Below are 20,819 nucleotides of genomic sequence, written 5' to 3'. Positions count from 1 at the left end.
CCTATCTTGTTTATAACTAGATTGCCTGTATGCAGTAGATGCTCAGGTCACCCATGGGGTTTGGTAGATGCTGGATAAATAAAATTGTTGTTATTACATATCATAAACGCTGTACTGATTTAATATTAACATTGAAACACAGTAATTGAAAGCAAATTAAGACAAAAGATGAACTTTAATGTATCACAGTTTTGCTTTATTTTACATTAATTTTCATTTTTATTTAAAGTATTCTTTGAATTTTTTTGCCAGTTGCTTGAGTTCTAGTTAACTGAAAGTCTACTGTACGTGGTTAAAACCATTAACCACACTTGCATATTAAAAATAAAATTCACTCATTTTATACAGCAAATGAGAAAAAGTATCACAATCTCAATTAAAATGTTACCCCACAAAATCAGTGTTGGTGTGAATAAGGTGTCTGCTTGACAGCGAATAGAAATGAGAAAGGGAACCGACGTAGTCAGCTGTAATAGGGAGTTTTGTAGTTTGACAGCAGCCACTGAGGCTGAATCTACAATGCATTATATGGATTGGAACTGCATTATACATTCAGTGTATACCCATATTATGCAATTTTATTGCACTGCAGTAGCAAATTTCATTATATGGCAGTGTAGATCCAACCTAAGAAGACTTTCAGTTTTATTGCCATCAAATATTCCTCTTGTGGCAGAGCTGAAAATCTCAAGCTCAAGCAAACTTCTGTAGGAAGATATTCTTGCAAATAGTCAGAACCATGACCATATCAAGTTTAGAGGACTTTGCTAGGGTTTGTCAGAGATGCCGAATAACAGTGTTCCTCTTAAACATATTCAAGTATACATAAGCATGTTGACCATTCAATTTTTTTACCTGCAAAATGAGGTTATGGTTAATATTTCTATCAAAGACATTTAAAAATTAAAGGAAGACTACCTGGTTTTTCAAGCAAGTATCTCATTGTGCCTTAATGGTGCCATTTTTGGGGCACTGCTGAATTCTTTCCTGAGAGTTATTTTCATTGAACTCAATGGTGCTTATTCTGAATGCACATGTTCAGCTAATTGAAGAAAAAATGCATTCAGTTTTAACAAAGTATTTGTGTTATCAACTAAAATCCCAAAATGTATCTTAATTTTCTTGTTTACAATTTAAGTTAATCCCAAGGCAAACCTACCATGGGAGTGACCTTCCCTGAATCTATCATTGGGTTTTTATGGCTGATTGGTAATTGGACTACTGGAACCCTAGGGGTTTTGGGGGGGGGGGTGGTATCAGGAGCGACTTGAGAAACCTCAAATTGCTTCTGGTGTGAGAGAATTGGCCGTCTGTAAGGACATTGCCCAGGGGATGCCGGGATGTTTTTGATGTTTTACCATTCTTGTGGGAGTCTTCTCTCATTCCCTGCATGGGGGAGCTGACCGAGGGAGCTCTCCCAGGATTCAACCCTCTGACCTATTGGTCTTCAGTCCTGCCAGCACAAAGGTTTAACCCATTGCACCACCAAGGGCTCCAGAACCCTTCTGTCCAACACTCAAACATCATTACGGCTTTCTAGTTAATTTTAACATCCAAAATTAGAAATGTACATAATTTTACAAAATATTGCTATTTAAATTGCTACCGTAGGCTAATATGGAGATGCAATCAATTATGAAACAACTTGCTTTCTTCTGAGTACAAGATTGACATGCTTAAGAAAGGAGGAGGTTCATACTCCAAGCCTTTAAATATGGGCCCTGCTTGCTTCCGTTGTAAATGTGTATAAGGTAGATGAACAGACACACACACAGAAATTGACTCAGGCATCCAGTATTGCCACATCTTTTGAATTTGAACTCTATGGTTGCCTCCCGACTCTGGAACTCCCTAAGGATATCAGACAAGCCCCCACTTTGGCAGTCTTTAGGAGGACCTTGAAAACATGGCTGTTCCAGTGTGCCTTCTCTGAATAAAGGAAATAAGCCCCTGATCTGACCAATTTTCTACTATATGTCCTCTGAAGCACTTTATCTACCCGTTGGATTGATCTCCCTACATTACTCTCTAAAACCCCCCTGTCTAGACATACCCTACTCTGTGCACGCCCAGTGTTTTTAAATTTTAATCTATTACATCTGACCCTGCCATAGTGTTTTAAATCTTTTGTGTATTACTGCTTATATGTTTAGTTATATTATTTGTATTGTTTTATTCGCTTGCTTGCTTTGCTGTTGTACTGATGTATTTGTTGGGCTTGGCCTCATGTAAGCCACCCCGAGTCTCCTTGGGGAGATAATGGCGGGGTATAAATAAAGTTGTGTTATTATTATTATTATTATTATTATTATTATTATTACAAACAAGCTTGAAGGTCTCATTCATTATCATCCCATTCACTTATCAGAGAAAAGAGATGGTTGTCATAAACACCCTCATTAGTGGCTTATTTGAAGTAAAAAATGTTAAGTCTTGATAAGAGTTAACATTAGAAACGTAAAGAGTTGTGTGTGTGTGTGTGTGTTTTTGTTTGTTTTTCTTAATATATTTTCAGAGACTTGAAATTTATGAATATTTGTTTCTTTCAGTCCGAGGATGTCGTCCTGGCAAGATTGTGCAAATGACAGAAGCCGAGGTTCGAGGACTGTGCATAAAGTCTCGAGAAATTTTTCTTAGCCAGCCCATTCTTCTGGAGCTAGAGGCACCACTGAAGATCTGCGGTACGTGCTGATACTTCATCTGATGGTATCTATTGATAAGAAAAGGACTTGCAATGTGCCTAACCGATATTTCAATGTTCCTACAGATTCAAACATTCTGTTCTTTGTACTGCACAAACTGATGTTTCTAGACAGCTAGGGCATCTGAAATTAAATTTGGAAGGAGTGAGAGAGAACCCAAATGCTGGGAAAGAAACCTTTCTAATGAGCAGAATCATGAGTAGAAACTACTATTTCAAAATGAAGAGGGAATTGAAAACACACTTTGGCTAAGCCCTAGTGTTTCAGCACCAAAATGTTTGAGACAAAAGTATGTATTTTTTGAAAAAAAAATACAATGGATAGCATGGAATCTAGACATCAGAAGGAAAAGAAGTCTACAGTACAGGTAAATTGGTTTACTAACGTAGGAATTGCATTAAATTTGGAAGACCTGATCAGGGCTCTTGGTAATACCTCATTAATAAGATTTGCTCTGAGTCAAAGATGGTGTCTTAGAAAATAGCAACTACAGCTATAAAACTGTATAAAAATTTCTTTTCCCCCCTTCAGGTGACATTCATGGCCAGTATACAGATTTACTTCGATTGTTTGAGTATGGAGGGTTTCCACCTGAAGCCAACTATCTTTTTCTGGGCGATTATGTGGACAGAGGAAAACAGTCATTGGAAACCATCTGCTTACTACTTGCCTATAAAATCAAATATCCAGAGAATTTTTTTCTGCTGAGAGGAAACCATGAGTGTGCTAGTATTAATCGTATATATGGATTCTATGATGAATGTAAGTAAAATCAGTGTATTAGTGTTTTATTCAACAGTATTATAAAATGTTTGCACGGTTTTGATGCTTGTTAACAGGAAATACAGTTTTTACTCTGATTAGATTTGTGAACACCCTTTACAACTTCTTAAAAGTTAAGTAATTGCTGGATCCTAGTATAAATTACCTTATTGAATGATCATGCTGTATTTGCAGCCTGTAAAATGCTCTTCTGATATTGTCAGGTAAACGGCGATTTAATATCAAGCTCTGGAAGACATTTACAGACTGCTTTAATTGCCTGCCTATTGCAGCCATTGTAGATGAGAAGATTTTCTGCTGTCATGGTGGTAAGCAAACTACTTAACTTCACATTACTTGAACTACTGGTAAAATTATTTGTTTTTCCCCCCTAAGAGTTATCAAAATCAACCAAAGAATATTGTGATCCTTGCTTCATAGCATCAAACCAATCTTGGGATATACCACAAATCTATCTTTTATAATATTACTAGCATCCATCCAAGCAAATGCTGATGAAAAGGCAGTTTAGGTCCTTCAAGAAGGAGCCATAAAATTTAATGTATTTTCTCAGTCCAGAAGAAAGCCAGAGTTTATAGATGTGAAGAAGTCAAGTAAACAAGTTGACCTCCTGGCCTTTTGCCCTTCTCTGTACATCGATTGCATGATTGCAAAGATTGTAGTCACTGCGCATCAAAATCTTTGGCTTGATGGTGAAGACAGCCCCATAAGAAGCAGTAAGTTTTAGGATGCTAGAAATTGAAGGCTGCCTGAAGTCCTAACATAGCACAGCAGTTTGGGGAATTTTGGGAATGAAAATTTAAGTTTCCTAATTCTGTCATGGTGAACTTTTCAATTTTGTTAAATGTTCCTATTTTTCAATAAAGAGGTAATATGCTCAGCCATATCTGTATCACGACTTAGAAGCTGATGGAAAAGAGTTACCTGAGTTATTTGACAGAAAATAAATTTGAGAGAAAAGGACAAAGCCACATTTCTTTCTGAATCACCATCAAGTTTGATTTCACTTCATTCAACAGTGATGTAGGAGACATAGGAATAGAAAGTGAGCTTTCAGAGCAGCCAGAGAATTGCATGCACTTTCCACTTGTTTTGTTGTTTATTCGTTCCATCGCTTCCGACTATGTGTGACTTCATGGACCAGCTCACTCCAAAGCTCCCTGTCAGCCGTGGCCACCCCCAGCTCTTTCAAAGTCAAGCCAGTCACTTCAAGAATACCATCCATTCTTTCCACTTAGATTTTCATATAAACTAAATGTCCATAATCATAAGACCTGTAAAATATTTATCATGATAATATGTACTTGTTTTCAGTTATTGTTTAGGTACATCCGTAAGACAAGATATTTTTTGTCTTGCTTACATATATTTAGGGGCTTTAACAGTAAAAATCAGCACTGTGAATGGACTTGTAATAAAGTACCAACAATAGGTTCCAATCTCCCTGTTCCAGTTATCACCCTTGCTGTCCCATTGTAGACAAACTGCATTTTCTATGTGGTTTTCGAACACATCACAGTACCTAAATGGGAGGTTTCCAGAGCACAAGGAACTGTGACCATGTTCTTTCTATCCAGTGATGATTAAAGCTGAGGTAGCTGATGTTGATAAAACCCATGATGTTGATAAGATCCCACTTGAACCTCTTGTAATATTTCCTTACCAATAAACATCCTAAACCAAGAGCCAGATCTATAGAAGGGTGAATATTCTTCTAAGCACTCATTTAGATAGTGAAGCATAAAGGCAATGCTGTTTTTCCTTGGATTTGTAAATAGTAAGTCCTCTCAGCAAATAGTCATTGTTACTTAAAGAATGATGACATCTCACTGTGCCATAATTCACTAATTCTTTCATACTTCTGACAGAAGAAACATATCTGTGTGGAATTGATAGCATACTTTGTAACACTAATGCACCTAGTACTTGTATCTGTCAAACATTATTGTTATACCAATCCTTAAAGCAAAGACTTTAAAGCCCTAATGCTATCTTGCTTTATGCTAGGATTGTGAATGTAGAATGAATATACTATGTAGTGGTATCTCTAGTGAATTAAAAGGACTATAAATTAATAATGCTATTTTTAAAGTGCCCGAACAGCTAAACATTGTAAGGTGAAGTGAGCATCTGTATAGTTAGGGTAGTTTTTTCAGTTCATTCTTGAAAAGGTTTTGCAAGTGAAAGGCAAATTGAAAAATGAAGTCACTCTGGATAATCCCCATTCAGCCATGGGCAAGTTGTATTCTCTCTGTCTCAGAGAAAGACAAAGCCAGCCCCCCCCCCCCCCCCCAAACAAATCTTGCCAAGAAAACTCTCCAATTTTTATCTTTAGACATGTATAGGTAAGTTTTAACTTGTGTCTCAATTTTTCCATATCTTCTGTATGACATTTAGGCTAGTATAGACTGGTAAGCCAGTTGAATAACCCTTTTAATTGGTTATATTAATGAACAATCCCTCTTAAAATAGATGATTTTGGATCTTATAAACTATTACAGTGTTCAGAATGGAAGAAATAATTGTAATCTATGATAGGAAGCTAAATTACATTCAAATATTGTAATCATTAGATTGCCTTCCAACATTTTAGAATTAGCAATTCCCATTTAGGGGATTTTTTTCTTATCAAGAGTATATTTAAATCTGTTGCTTGATGCAAGTATTCCGTACTTGGTATAGCATTCCATACCCATGATACTTCAGTTCTTATTGCTCAGGTCTTTTACAGTGTTTTCAGATACATGGATGGTGACATTTTGCACAAAGTTGCTTTAGTAGTATAAGGAGTACAGAATGGAATATGATAACAAGATATCCAGTGGATATAACTGATTGAAATCAATACAGTAGAAAATATAACTAGCTAGGGTCTACTTTTCATTGATCATCTTCCACCAAAAAAGTGTTTAATGTTCCTTTATGTTAATAGGATTGTCACCAGATCTGCAATCAATGGAACAGATCAGAAGAATCATGAGACCCACAGATGTTCCAGACACAGGTGAGACCTTTCCAGTTTTATAGTGTTTAGCAGTAAGAATGTGAGACTGGCTCTCTGCAGTATAAGCAGTCTGTTCAGTGATAATTTATTTTCCAGGTCTAAGACTTTAGGAAGCTTTATAATGCATGTGCTTGGAAACAAAAGTCGTCGTCCCCTCCCCTGTGAATTGGGGAAATCACAGAATGGCATACAATCTTCAATACAGGGAATTTATGCCTTATGTACTGGTATCTGTATTCACCTGCCAATTCACCTGCCAGAATCTTTAGAAATCAACATGGACTTTACTTCTGCTTGATTAATAACAGTAGAAAAGGAGTGCATTTAAGATTTGGTTTTAAAAAAATAAATATTTATAATTGAGTGCACCAAGCATGTCTTCCGAAACCTTGGTAAATGTTTACTCAGGCTCTTGTGGCTAATACATGCTTTTGTTCTCTCTTTTTAAGGCTTGCTCTGTGACCTGCTATGGTCTGATCCAGATAAGGATGTGCAAGGTTGGGGTGAAAACGATCGTGGGGTTTCCTTCACTTTTGGAGCTGATGTAGTCAGCAAATTCTTGAACAGGCATGATTTGGACTTGATTTGTCGAGCTCACCAGGTAGGAGTCTGTTGCTTCTTCATTTCAGTACTGTTTGCCTTTTCAATTCCAGAAATCAATACAAATTGTATGGTAGCAAAGCGATGGATTAGTATATCTTAGGATAAAAAGGGGTATCCTGGATCCAGAGTTGTCCTTATCGTACAGGGTTGTTCTTCTACTCTCTGCCTGCTGAGGTTTGAGTCATTGGCTTCTATGAATGATACACAAAATTGTTTCGTTCTTTAACTAGACTTGCAGTACAATCTTAATTTTTTATCTTCTCATTGTTTGGGCTTTTTGTTTATTTCTCTGTGTGAAATTGAAAACATATTACATTATGTAGCATTAGTCTTCCTATGCAGTTGCTTAGACTTTAACCAAAGTTTGTATTGCCTACAGTCTTAGGACTACAGAAATATTTTGAACTCTGTGTTAATTCTGACTGTGTTTTCCCTAATGACAGGTGGTTGAAGATGGCTATGAGTTTTTTGCGAAACGACAACTGGTTACTCTGTTTTCTGCTCCTAATTACTGTGGAGAGTTTGATAATGCTGGTGGTATGATGAGTGTGGATGAAACTTTGATGTGTTCTTTTCAGGTATGGTCATCTAGAATTAGAGCTTTCTTTGAATGTTTCTGCCTTGTTATGTGGTATGTACCATTGAAATGCAAAAACATGGGTAATAGCAACCCATATTGAAATAAAGCACTAAGACAAAGCATAATGTAGAATCATGCTGCAATATCTAAAATTGCATGAAGAAAACACCTGTCTAACATTTCTAGTCCTCCAATGTGCATAGTATAGAATTGTTCTGGGTGACTTGAAAAATGCCTAGAGAGATCATATTTTTTCAGATGCGAATAAGTGAAACCATGGGACCAATTGTACAGATATGGAGGCCATACTGTATTTATCATACATTTGTGCTTATCTTCCCATATTTGAGAGCCTACATTCTTGGTACACTTTCTAAATTTTTAATATTTGAAGAGTTTAAGAAATATAGCCAGTTGACAAAAGACACAAACATTGAACTCTGGGTTGCTTTTATGGTTGATTTAGCAAACTAGAGTTTCTGATTGGCAGGTGATGATTAACTAGTAATCTGCTAAACCTAAATTGAATTTATTTCACTTCTCTGAAGTATGGGGGAAAGAGAAACTGTGCAGATACTGTTCTAGATGGCGGGGTATTGGGAAAAGATGTATTACTTTTCACAAACGGTAGCATTAATCTGATTTAATGTTGCATGCAGTCTAACCTAAGAAATGTCTCTAGATAGGCTTGGTTCAGAGTATGTATTATGGAGTCAATCAGGATGGCAGTAACTCTCCATTGTTTCTGGAAAGATTATTTCCCAGATCTTTCCATTAGAGATACTACAAATTAAACATTCTTCTAAAATCGCTATCTCTTCCTGGTTGGGGTACTTAGCACAGTTGGCTATGAGGGGTGTACTATATTTGATTTAGAGCAGCACCTTAGAAACTGGTAATAAAATCAGTTGATGGGCTGAGATCTTTACAGTGATTTATACCTGAGAGGATAATGAAAGTTTGAAAGACAGTTTTGTAAAAGTTTTTTTCTTCCTCTTTAAAGATTTTGAAGCCATCTGAAAAGAAAGCAAAGTACCAGTATGGTGGACTGAATTCTGGGCGTCCGGTCACTCCACCTCGCACAGCTAATCCGCCGAAAAAGAGGTGAAGAAAGGAACAAAGTAGAAAAAACCCCATCAGATCTATTAAGGACAAAACTCCATATATACAGTATATAATAAGTGTGCACTGTAAAACCATCCAGCCATTTGACACCCTTTATGATGTCACATCTTTAACTTAAAGAGACGGGTAAAGGATCTTTAATATTTTCTAGTTGACAGATGTGCAACACTGTATTGTAACAAGTATACTCCAAGTTCTATTAACCAACCTAGAGTAAAATCAGATCTAAACAAATTCTTTTGGTTTCATATTCACATCAGTTTTAAAGTTGACCAACATCCCAATTTAAGCTTGATGTAATAGCTAAATCAGATGAGAGCATGATGTTTCATTTGTGTAATGTGGTCTTACTGTTGCTTGATTGCTTTGATTTCTATTTTTTGTAGCTAGAATGATGGCAAAGTACCTAGTCATGTTCCCTGGCTGAAAATGAATTGTGGAGGGGATTTGGGGGCAGCTGTTGTCCGTTTTTGGAGTACTAAAGATAAACGTAGCTTAAGCTACTGACTCTGGTAGCGCTCCTTATCCAAATAGCAGACGATTTCCTGCTCTTTATCTTAGACCACAGAATGGATTTGTGCACTTCACTGTTTGAACTGACATTACCCTCACAATTGCACTTCATTTAACTAAAATAGGGCAGGAATGGGTATTGCTTAGTAGTTGGTAATTTGATCACGTGGTACCCTTGCTTAAGAATTTAGCATGAAACACCTTTTGGCATGCTTAGCTTCCTGATAATGCCATACTTACATTAAAGCGCATTTTACATCACTCATCAAACATGAAAATCCCTCTCTGACGAGCCTTGAAAAGCTAACTCTTTTCCTCCCCCCTCCCCCCTTTACTCCAGCGGGGTGTCTTTAAATGGATATTGATAAATGAGCAATAGCTTAACTACGGCTAGTGCTGGATGGATTGTCTAACATGTGAATGTTCAATATGATTGTAAGGCCTATGTCACTAAAGATTATATCCTCTGGATTTTCATGATCAAAGTTCATATGCTATTGTAGAGACTTCAGCTTTGTAGTGTAATATAGTAGCAATAATTTCTGTACATGATCACAAGTTGATGCAGCTTTTTTTTCCATTTTCCTTTCCTGAACAATTCATACGTGCAAATGACAGTGTTTGGATATGTGAACGGCAGAGACTTAATTGGGTAAAAGTACAGTTTTTTATTAAACATTGTCAAATTTATAAGATCCTTTACAGGGGAGGCTTCCAATTTATAGCGTGGAATCATACATGTAAAACTCTTTAATTGTCATCTTTGCAAATGTTAAAATGAGATTCTAATAACTTGCATTTTATGAAGTTGCACATATTATGCAAGTGACTTTTGACAAAGTGAGAATTTCTTTAAAATGGCTTTTAAGTCTCTTTTCTAACTCCATTTTGTTTTAAACACATATTAAATGTAGGTTTTTTTCATTTAGTAAAGTTGTTTAACTGATCTGATGTCTGACTGGTTATTCTAATATGTCTTCATGAACTCATTTGCCCGTTTGATGTTATATGGTCAAAGAGTCTGATTGTGATACTCATTGATACCCAGTTTCCCAACTTTGTAATGATAGAACCCAGTTATATAATTTTAAGAAGTGTGCAGTGCCAAGTTATTTGCAAATTAATAGCCAACAAATCATTAGTGAGGTATGGCATTGAGCTACAAACAAATGACCTTATTGAGACAGTACTACATTGGAAAACAATATACTCTATAACAAGAAGAAAAAACATGCCACAGGTGGGATATTTATGTGGGTGAAGCTTTGTCTTTTTTAAAATGCTGTTGGTCCTTCCTGAATTTCAGTAACACATGGAACCCAAAAATACATTTAAAATTGGTAGTACAACTCAGTTTAGCATTTGTTCTGGAGAACTCTTAGTGTAACATTGTCCATTTTGAAATACAGTGTGCAAGTGCACACACATACATGCACATGCATATAATATGAATCTGCTTTAATTATATTTTTCCATTACCACATTTGTCCACTTTTTAATGTCTGATAACATATTGTCATTTAATTACCAGTGAAAACGGTGAGGGATGTAACAGCTAAAGCTACTACTTATGATTCTTTCCCTGTGAGCATCATGTCTGGAAACCTTTCAAGCTGCCTAATATTGCTCAGTTTTTGGTTTTAAATATTGCCCAAGAATACAAATGCTGGACTCTAGGTAACATGGCCAGATGTGGGCCATTGCTAACAAATGCCTCCAGTATTTTCAGTTTAAAAAATAAAGCGAGATGTGTCTACTTTGGCTTTGCAATTTGCTTTCAGTATTTTAGCCATGGGTGTCTATTCTTTCTGTCTAACCAGAATGGAACTAGCAATGTATTCAGCATGATTTCTCTGAATCTAAATAGTAGATTATTGTCAGATTTTACTTTACTGTCTGTCCTCCTCCCCTCTTTTCTTTTTTCAATAAAAAAATACTCTTTCTGCTCCTGTCCCTGTTAAAAACAAAAGCTTGTGTGTCACTTTTTCTTCGCATCCTCTCAACACTAGCCTCTTTTTAACTGGGGAACTTCAGTTTTTATCACTGTTTCATCAATGTGACATGTAAGCAATTTCCTCAAAGACAATCTTGTGCAATGAGGAGGGCACCTGGATTTCTAAATAAAAGTAGTTCACAGGATAGTTATTGAACAAATTGTACAAATGGCATCTCTTTGCACCTGTGTGAATGCACAGAAGTTATTTGAAACCCATCATGTGGATACAGAACATCACATTTGATCCTACCAGAAGAATATGGAATGTTAGAAATAAATACTAAATCTCTTCTGTATTCAAGCCTCTCTTTTACGCTTGCTCTCTGATGGGCATTTTATTTATCTCAGTCAAGAACTGGGTTTTTGAGACATTTTCCAACAAAATTTACATGTGCAGCAAATTGCTGATTTCTTATTTTGATAATGGTGTCGCTTTGAATGTGGTTGACAAGCTAATAATACTGTTTATATTTTAAGTAGTGCTTGAAAATCTGGAGGCCAGTTTAGATAAGTTCTCCAACCTGGTGCCCTCCAGATATTGTGTGCAATTCTAATCAGCATCAGTTAATATGGTTGATGGTGAAGACTATGAAACATCAGAAGGGAACCCTGTTCAGAGAGGCAAACAAGAACAAGGATGCCATGCAGGGGGTTGAAGCACAGCAGAACATACAGCTTTTTCCATAAGTTGATACTTTCTTAGACTTTTTTTTTTTTTTTGAGGAAGGGCTGTTGAAAAAGGATTAAACCTAGAAATGCTTTCTTACTTGAAACATCAACATTCCTTTTGATTTTGTCTGTGAGAAGAGTATGTTGCCAGGCTTTAAAAAATATGAAACTATTATGCAGAATAATGTGTCCCATGTATTACACATTATTTATTCATGTCTGACTTGCCTTTCTTATTTCAAGGGAAACTGTCTTACAATTAAATCAATTCTATTGCAATAATGTATGAGTAAAACAAATTAAAGTCATTGAAAGGTTAAAACACACATCACATTCAAACATCTTTCTTCCATTCAAAAAATGTGTTCTTTTAAAACGTCCTTCTGCCATGCAATACTATTTTAAACACCAAAGGACTGCCTACATAAAATGGTGTTTGCCTGCTGAAAGAAAACAAGCAATGAGGGGAGCCAATCAAACTGCTTTTTTGTTTCACAGCCTGGAAGCGGCCCCTGGGAAAATTCCTTTTTATGTCTTGTCGAAGCCTTCATGGCCGGAATCACTGAGTTGTTGTAGGTTTTTTTGGGTTATATGGCCATGTTCTAGAGGCGTTCTAGAATGCCTCTAGAACATGGCCATATAGCCCGAAAAAACCTACAACAATCCTTTTTATGCCCTTACTAAATGTACCTGTTGAAGCAGAGAGAAAGTCCTCCTCCGAAGCTCTTACAATCTATGCTGGCTCATATGGGAAGATTCTGTCTTTCAGATAATGTTTCAAACTGCTCCCTTGTTTTTTTCAACAAATAAGAGATTGGATTTTTCCTAAACAGCTTTAGATTGGCAGGGTAGTCTTGAGCGGGTTGAGTGCTCTCTGTCAGCTCCAGCTCTCCTTGGGGGGACATGGGAGAAGTCTCCCACAAGGATGGTAAAAAACATTAAATATCCTGGCGTCCCCAGGCAGTGCCCTTGCAGACAGCCAATTCTCTCACACAAGAAGCAACTTGCAATTTCTCAAGTCTCTCCTCACATGAAAAGCAACCTAAAATGGAGGGGGGGGGATCAACCTGAAACTGATTTGTTTGATCTCTGCTGGATATGTGAATGTAACCAAGAAGGAACAAAAAAAAAAGACCTCCAGCCCTCAGTTTCACTTATCCATGCTCCACAAAATATCTTCTTCCTCCTGGAAGTGTTTATAGGTCTATGTTGATCCCCCAGTGTGATTCTATGGTATGTTTCCAGCCCAAATATTGTCAAAGTATAGGATTAGCTATTATCCATTGATTTGGGTGTCCATGGTAAGTCTTCCATGTCCTTTATGGATGTAGGGGTCATACTGTATCTCTTCCCTAGATATTCACTAATTCAAACTACATTATGTGTGTGTGTGCATGGGTGCATGAACACACATGAATTTAGCATTTTTAAACCTATGTACCACATTATTACTTTGTATCCCATTTGCCATTTCATTACCATTTAGATTTTGGAGTAATCTTTTTGGGAACTACAGTCGAGTTTGAATTTCATCAATCTGATTCATTTGGTGTTGCCTACAAATTAGCTTTACTGATGTATTTTTCCAGATGGATTATAAACAAGTTACATTTTACTATGATATGGCAAATTCAAGCCTACAGTGTGTTGCTGTGAGTTTTCAGGGCTGTATGGCCATGTACCAGAAGCATTCTCTCCTGATATTTCAAGACTACATTTCACATCTTTTCTTCAGCCTTCCATTTCACTTTCTGCATGCATTGTTAGAGCTAGCTTCATCACTACTTCTTTTTAAAAAGACATCTAAAGCAAGATCCTTCTTTTAGGAAATTCTCTGCTTGTGAACCAGTCATCTGACCATGATTATTTCAGGTTTATCTCCCCGGTCGCCTACTTCACTTCAGCTTCCATTTATAGTTCTCTGCTGTCATACTCATGCAGCGATCATGGGTCAGGCCATGTGATACCACTCGTTAAATCTTGCATTGGCTTTTTGAATCCAGGTGAAATTTAAGAAGCCCTGCTTCAAGTGAATACCAACAGAACAACAGTGCTGCTCAATAATTAATGCATTTACTTGTAAGGACTAAAACAAAACAAGGATTTCCAAACCCTCGTGCATATATACTGAAGAACTGTAAATTGTTTTTATATTGCTTTTAAGAAACAATGTAGCAAAAGCTACATTACAAATGACCGCTTTTTCAAGAAGGAGAACTACAAGCTGGAACGTGTCCAGAGAAGGGAGACCAAAGTGATCACAGGTTTGGAAACCAAGCCCTATGACAGTGTTTCTCAACCTGGGGTGCGACCCCTGAAGGGAGTTGCGAGGGGATGTCAGAGGGATTGCCAAAGACCATCAGAAAACAGTATTTTCTGTTGATCATAGGGGTTCTGTGTGGGAAGTTTGGCCCAATTTCTTGGTGGGGTTCAGAATGCTATTTGATTGTAGGTGAACTATAAATCCCAGCAACTACAACTTCCAAATATCAAGGTCTATCTTCCCTAAACTCCACCAGTGTTCACATTTGGGCATATTGAGTATTCGTGCCAAGTTTGGTCCAGATCCATCATTGTTTGAGTCCACAGTGTTCTCTGAATGTAGGTGAACTACAATTCCAAAATTCAAGGTCAATGGCCACCAAATCCTTCCAGTATTTTCTGTTGGTCACGGGAGTTCTGTGTGCCAAGTTGAGTTTAATTCCATCATTGGTGGAGTTCGGAATGCTTTTTGATTGTAGGTTTAACTATAAATCCCAGCAACTACAACTCCTAAATGACAAAATCAACCCCCAACCCCACCAATATTCAGATTTAGGCATATCTGATATTTGTGCCAAATTTGGTCTAGTGAATGAAAAAACATCCTGCATATCGGATATTTACATTATGATTCATAACAGTAGCAAAATAACGGTTACGAAGTAGCAATGAAAATAATGTTATGGTTGAGGGTCATCACAACATGAGGAACTGTATTAAGGGGTTGCGGCATTAGGAAGGCTGAGAACCATTGCCCTATGAGGAATAGTTGAGGCAACTAGGCATGTATACCTTGGAGAAAAGGCTGAGAAGGAGACATGATAGCCATGTTTAAATATTTGAAAAGAAGTCACATGGAGGAGGGGGGTGGAATTTGTTTTCTGCTGCTCTGGAGACAGGATAGAGCAATGTTTCAAGTTGCAGGAAAAAAGATTGCACCTAAGTATTAGAAAGAACCAGTAGAATATACTGCCTTGGAGAGTGATGGAGTCGCCTTCTCTGTAGGTTTTCAAGCAGTCAGGATGGCCATCTGTTGGGGGTGCTTTGACTATATTCCTGCATGGCAGGGGGTGGGGCTGGACAATCCTTGTACTCTTCTGATTCTGCGAAACTCACAACATGTTGAATGATGTAAAATAAAAAACTTGAACATTACAAATAGCATCACGTTCCTGTTGAGTCGGCACTGTAGAATTAATGCAGTTTACACCACTTTCACTGCCATGGCTCAATGCTACGGAATCTTGGGCGTTGCCGTTTTGCAAGGTCTTTAGCTTGCATTGTTTGACTTGACCCACAAAATTGTACAGCCACAACAATTGCCATTCAGTCACACTGCCTTGTAATCTAAATCCCTAGATTCATTAAAACACGATCCAGGTCATATTGATTTTCAAATGATACCTGTTGCCTTGTCCAAAGCATGCCTCCCAACAAAATAGACGAGTGATGCAACTTGTAGTCCCCCTATAAATATGTACTCTATAGATTTAATATAGGGAAAACACAGGTATCTGATCAGGAGGGAAAAGATAGTGGCCAAACTACCTACTGTTGGCAGTACAATGCATCCTGGTAATAAACTTGAAACGATTACAGGTAACCTTGATAAAAGCACAAATGCATCGGTGTTGTCAAGAGATTGCCAGAGCATCGCAGGAAGGAAGAAATGTGTAGTCCAAAGTAGAGAGAAATAAATGGAACCTATTTTTCTGGTTAAAGGGGGAGAAAACAAATAAGACAAGGGAAATACTTGTAACATGTCCTCCAGCATCTGGAAGTGGGTGAGGAGGAATCTATATAAATAAAAATGTAATGTTTGTTTGTGGGATTAACAGAACTCAAAAACCACTGGACAAATTGACACCAAATTTGAACACAAGATACCTAACAACCCGATGTATGTCCTTCACTCAAAAAATTGATTTTGTCATTTGGGAGTTGTAGTTGCTGGGATTTATAGTTCACCTACAATTAAAGAGCATTCTGAACCCCACCAACAATGGAATTGAACCAAACTTGGCACACAGTTCTCCCATGACCAACAGAAAATACTGGAAGGGTTTGGTGGGCAGTGTCCTTTGGTTCTGGAATTGTAGTTCACCTACATCCAGAGAGCACTGTGGACTCAATGATGGATCTGGACCAAACTCTACACTAATATTCAATATGCCCAAATGTGAACACTGGTGGAGATTGGGGAAAATAGAATCTTGACATTTGGGAGTTGTAGTTCCTGGGATTTGTAGTTCACCTACAATCACAGGGCATTCTGAACCCCACTAACGATAGAATTGGGCCAAACCTCCCACACAGAACCCCCATGACCACCAGAGTGGGCCACAGCAACGTGTGGCAGGGGACGGCTAGCTACCCATAAGATTCAATCCCTTTCTCCTTAGTGAGACATACCTCTGTGGGCTGGTGCTTTTTGAGATATCTTGCAATTCAAAAATCAATGGCAGGAGACATCACAATTATTAAAATTGAGAAGTCTATTGGAATTCCCATAGCATCCCATTTGCTAGAGAACTTCGGCTTATACAATTGCTCCTATCAGATACGTAAGAGAAAGTGCTAGGTCAGAACATTAGCCCTTTAGCTCAGCTTGAGGCCCATTTGGGGGGAAAGGCAGGCCATTGATCAAATACTTTGAAATACTCCATGGCCTGTCCAAGGGTGCATCTTTTGTTTTTTTGTTCTGTTGCTTCCGACTCTTTGTGACCTCATAGACCAGCCCACACCAGAGCTCCCTGTCAGCCGTGGCCACCCCCAGCTCCTTCAAAGTCAAGCCAGTCACTTCAAGAATACCATCCATTCATCTTGCCTTTGGTCTGCTCCTCTTCCTTCCATTTGTATCTATACTGCAGGGTGCATCTACACTGCAGAAATAATACTGTTTGAAATTGCTTTAACTGCCATGGATCAATGCTGTGGGAGTTGTAGTTTGGTGAGGCACCACCAGCAAAGATTCAGGACTTTGGCCCATCTACACAGTTTGAATGCATTGAGCTGCATTATATGGCAGTGTAGATAAGCTCCCCTGGTTCAATTGCACAAAGGTATTGTAGTTAAAGTGGTGTGAAACTTCAGTAATTATATGATGTAGATCAGGGGTCCTCAAATTAAGGCCCGGGGGCCGGATGTGGCCCTACAAGGTCATTTATCCAGCCTTCGCTCAGGGTCAACCTAAGTCTGTAATGACTCAAAAGTACACAACAACAACAATCCTATCTCATCAGCCAAAAGCAGGCCCACACTTCCCATTGAAATACTAATAAATTTATATTTGTTAAAATTGTTCTTCATTTTAATTATTGTATTGTTTTTAAGTGGATTTTGGACTACAAATAAGATATGTGCAGTGTGCATAGGAATTCATTCATTTTTTTTCAAATTATAATCCGGCCCCTCAACAGTTTGAGGGACTGTGACCTGGCCCTCTGTTTTAAAAGTTTAAGGACCCCTGATGTAGATCCACTGTAAGACATTTGGCTTCCTGGGAGGAACAAGATGGCATTCTTTCTCATTTCATATATCAAAGCCCCACTGGGCTGGACCCCAAAATATTCAACAATGGTGATCAGGTAGCATCCTCCCACACAAAAGGGCAAGGTATGTATCATTCTACATCTCTCTTTCCTGCAGTATTTTGTGGTTGCTTGTCAGCACCTGGTAGCTGAGGCAGTGGCTTCAGTCTCATATAGGCATGGGCAAACTTTGGCCCTTCAAGTCTTTTGGATTTCAAATCCCACAATTCCTAACAGCTTACTTAAAGTCCAAAACACCAGAAAGGCCAGTTTGTCCATGCCTGCTCTAATAGGATCAGTCCACCTTTCACTGACCAGAAATTCTAAATTTGACTTCCTCAGCATGAGAAACCAGCAATTAAACATGGCACCTTATTCAGGGAAATACTCTGTATTGCTATGCTATGGACTCTCTGGAGTTCATTTGTTGTTTTATGGTCTGTATTGCTTTAGTTATATGAATCGTTTTATTGTGTCTCTCTCATAAACTGCCATAGGAGTCCTGATAAGATAGCATGCAAATAATAATAATAGTAATAATAACCTTGGAAATGCCCTTTGCAGGCCAAACAAGATTAGATTTCCGGCTAATATTGCCTATACCAGCGTTTCTCAACCTGGGGGTCGCAAGGGGAGTGTCTCCAAAGACCAATATAAAATGTATTTATTTATTTATTTACAGTATTTCTATTCCGCCCTTCAAACCCCGCAGGGGACTCAGAGCAAATTACAGTGCACATATATGTGGCAAACATTCAATACCATAGACACACAACATATAGACAAACACAGAGGCAATTTAAGCTTCATGAGGGTATGCTCGAATTCCGGCCATTGGGGGAGCTGTCACTTCACAGTCCACTTGTGACACTAAGTCCTTGATGGAGTACTTCCTCATTCTTTCTCCCACTGCTGGAGATTTTTATAGCACCATACATTAGTTAAATTAGCCTCCCTGCATAAGCGGTACCTAAATTTCCTCCTTGACAGATGCAACTGTCTTTCGTGCTGCAAAGGTCAACAGCAAGCTAGACAAATGGTCAGGAGCTTACTCTGACCCGGGCTGGCTTCGAACTCATGACATTTCAGTCAGTGATTTATTGCAGCTGACTACTAGCCAACTGCACCACAGCATATTTCTGATGGTCTTAGGAATCCCTTTGGCAGAGCAGGTGGAAGATCTCTCCGCCTGTCCTTCTCTTCTGATAAATCCCAGCAACTACAACTCCCAAATGACAAAAAACAATCCACCCCAACCCCACCAGTATTCAAATTTCGGTGTATCACATATTTGTGCCAAATTTGGTCCAGATCCATCATTTTTTGGGTTCACAATGCTCTCTGGATGGAGGTGAACAACAACTCCAAAACTCAATGCCCACCAATCCCTTCCAGTATTTTCTGTTGGTCGTGGGAGTTCTGTGCGCAAAGTTTGGTTCAATTCTATCGTTGGTGGAGTTCAGAATGCTCTTTGATTGTAAGTGAACTATAAATCCCAGCAACTATAACTCCCAAATGAAAAAAATCAATCAGATATTTGTGCCAATTTTTTTTTCATGTTAGGAGCAACTTGAGAAACTGCAAGTCACTTCTGGTGTGAGAGAATTGGCCGTCTGCAAGGACGTTACCCAGGGGATACCTGGAAGTTTTGATGTTTTACCATCCTTGTGGGAGGCTTCTCTCACATCTTCGCTTGGACATGATTTGTCCCAAATTTGGTCCAGTGAATGAAAATACATCCTGCCTATTAGATATTTACATTATGATTCAAAACAATAACAAAATTACAGTTGTGAAGTAGTAACAAAAATAATTTTATGTTTGGGGGTCACCACAACATTAAGAAATGTATTAAGGGGTTGCAGCATTAGGAAGTTTGAAAACCACTGGCCTATATGATCCCCATGAAAAAAGCTGGACTAGTAAAATTGGCTTTTGGTTTGGATGGTAATCTAGTGCCCTCTTGTGTCCAGTTAATATGGTCAGGCCTAAAAAGGGGCATACATAGGAAAAATGGGTAAATAGATATACCTTTATTTACAAAATACTGATTGCAAAATATTTACAAAATATTATTTAAATATTGCATATCTGAAAGTATAAAAGATAACTACTAAAATATTGAAAATGCAAAAGGAAAAACACCTTCAAGAGAGGGTTAAAGACTATGATAATGTAGGGTGCATCGACCCAGGAATTGGGCAAACTTGGACCCTCCAGATGTTTTGGACTTTAACTCCCACAATTCCTAAAAGCCAGTAACAGCCTCAGGCCCTTTCCTTTTCCCCCTCAGCTTGCAATAGCCTGTAAATCAGCTACAGTTGCAGAATTAAGGCTGGCAAATGAGGAAAATATGTGCATGTTTGTGGAGGCAAGAAGCCAGACGACGTTAATTCTGCATGTATCTGTGTGTGAGACAATTTATTTAATACTAGCTGTCCCCTGCCATGTGTTGCTGTGGCCCAGTCTGGTGATCTGGAAAATAAATTAATGAGAAAATGTTGGTTTCTAATATATGTAATTTATTTATGCTTGTGGGTAAACAGTATTTCTTCGTGTTTCTTTGTCAGTGTTGATGTGGAGGTTGTCTGGTTTGCCTACTCTGGAACATGCAACATATCATTGTCCTTCTTTAAGGGTCCCTTTCAAATCTATGATAGTATATCTCTCTCTCTGTGTGAATCATATATATCTATCTATATCTATGGCTGGCTGGCTCTTTGTCAGGAGGGCTTTGATTATATTTTTTTACCCTGGTGAAGGGAGTTGGACTGGAGTATTTTCTGTTGGTCATGGGGGTTCCGTGTAGGAATTGTGGCCCAATTCTGTCATCGGTGGGGTTCAGAATGCTCTTTGATTGTAGGTGAACTATAAATCCCAGCAACTACAACTCCCAAACGTCAAGATCTATTTCTCCCAAACTCCATCTGTGTTCATATTTGGGCATATGAAACATCCGTGCTAAGTTTGGTCCAGATTCATCATTGTTTGAGTCCACTGTGCTCTCTGGATGTAGGTAAACTACAACTCCCAAACTCAAGATCAATGCCCA

General features: G+C 38.2%; 1 protein-coding gene across 1 annotated transcript in view; it reads left to right on the top strand.

Moving 5' to 3' along the window:
- Positions 1-10,256, top strand: part of PPP1CB (protein phosphatase 1 catalytic subunit beta) — a 34,624-nt gene extending 24,368 nt beyond the window's left edge. The window contains exons 2-8 of the mRNA XM_060754121.2: positions 2,550-2,681; positions 3,234-3,464; positions 3,689-3,793; positions 6,418-6,489; positions 6,939-7,090; positions 7,536-7,670; positions 8,676-10,256. Of these exons, the coding sequence (XP_060610104.1) occupies positions 2,550-2,681; positions 3,234-3,464; positions 3,689-3,793; positions 6,418-6,489; positions 6,939-7,090; positions 7,536-7,670; positions 8,676-8,780 (932 nt within the window). The 3' untranslated portion in view covers positions 8,781-10,256. The remainder of the gene's footprint in view (positions 1-2,549; positions 2,682-3,233; positions 3,465-3,688; positions 3,794-6,417; positions 6,490-6,938; positions 7,091-7,535; positions 7,671-8,675) is intronic.
- Positions 10,257-20,819: the final 10,563 nt, after the last annotated feature.

This window comes from Anolis sagrei, chromosome 1 (assembly GCF_037176765.1).
Source record: "Anolis sagrei isolate rAnoSag1 chromosome 1, rAnoSag1.mat, whole genome shotgun sequence".
Lineage (NCBI taxonomy): Eukaryota > Metazoa > Chordata > Lepidosauria > Squamata > Dactyloidae > Anolis > Anolis sagrei.
Note: the sequence above shows the minus strand (reverse complement) of the source record. Positions and strands in the feature narration are given on the sequence as shown.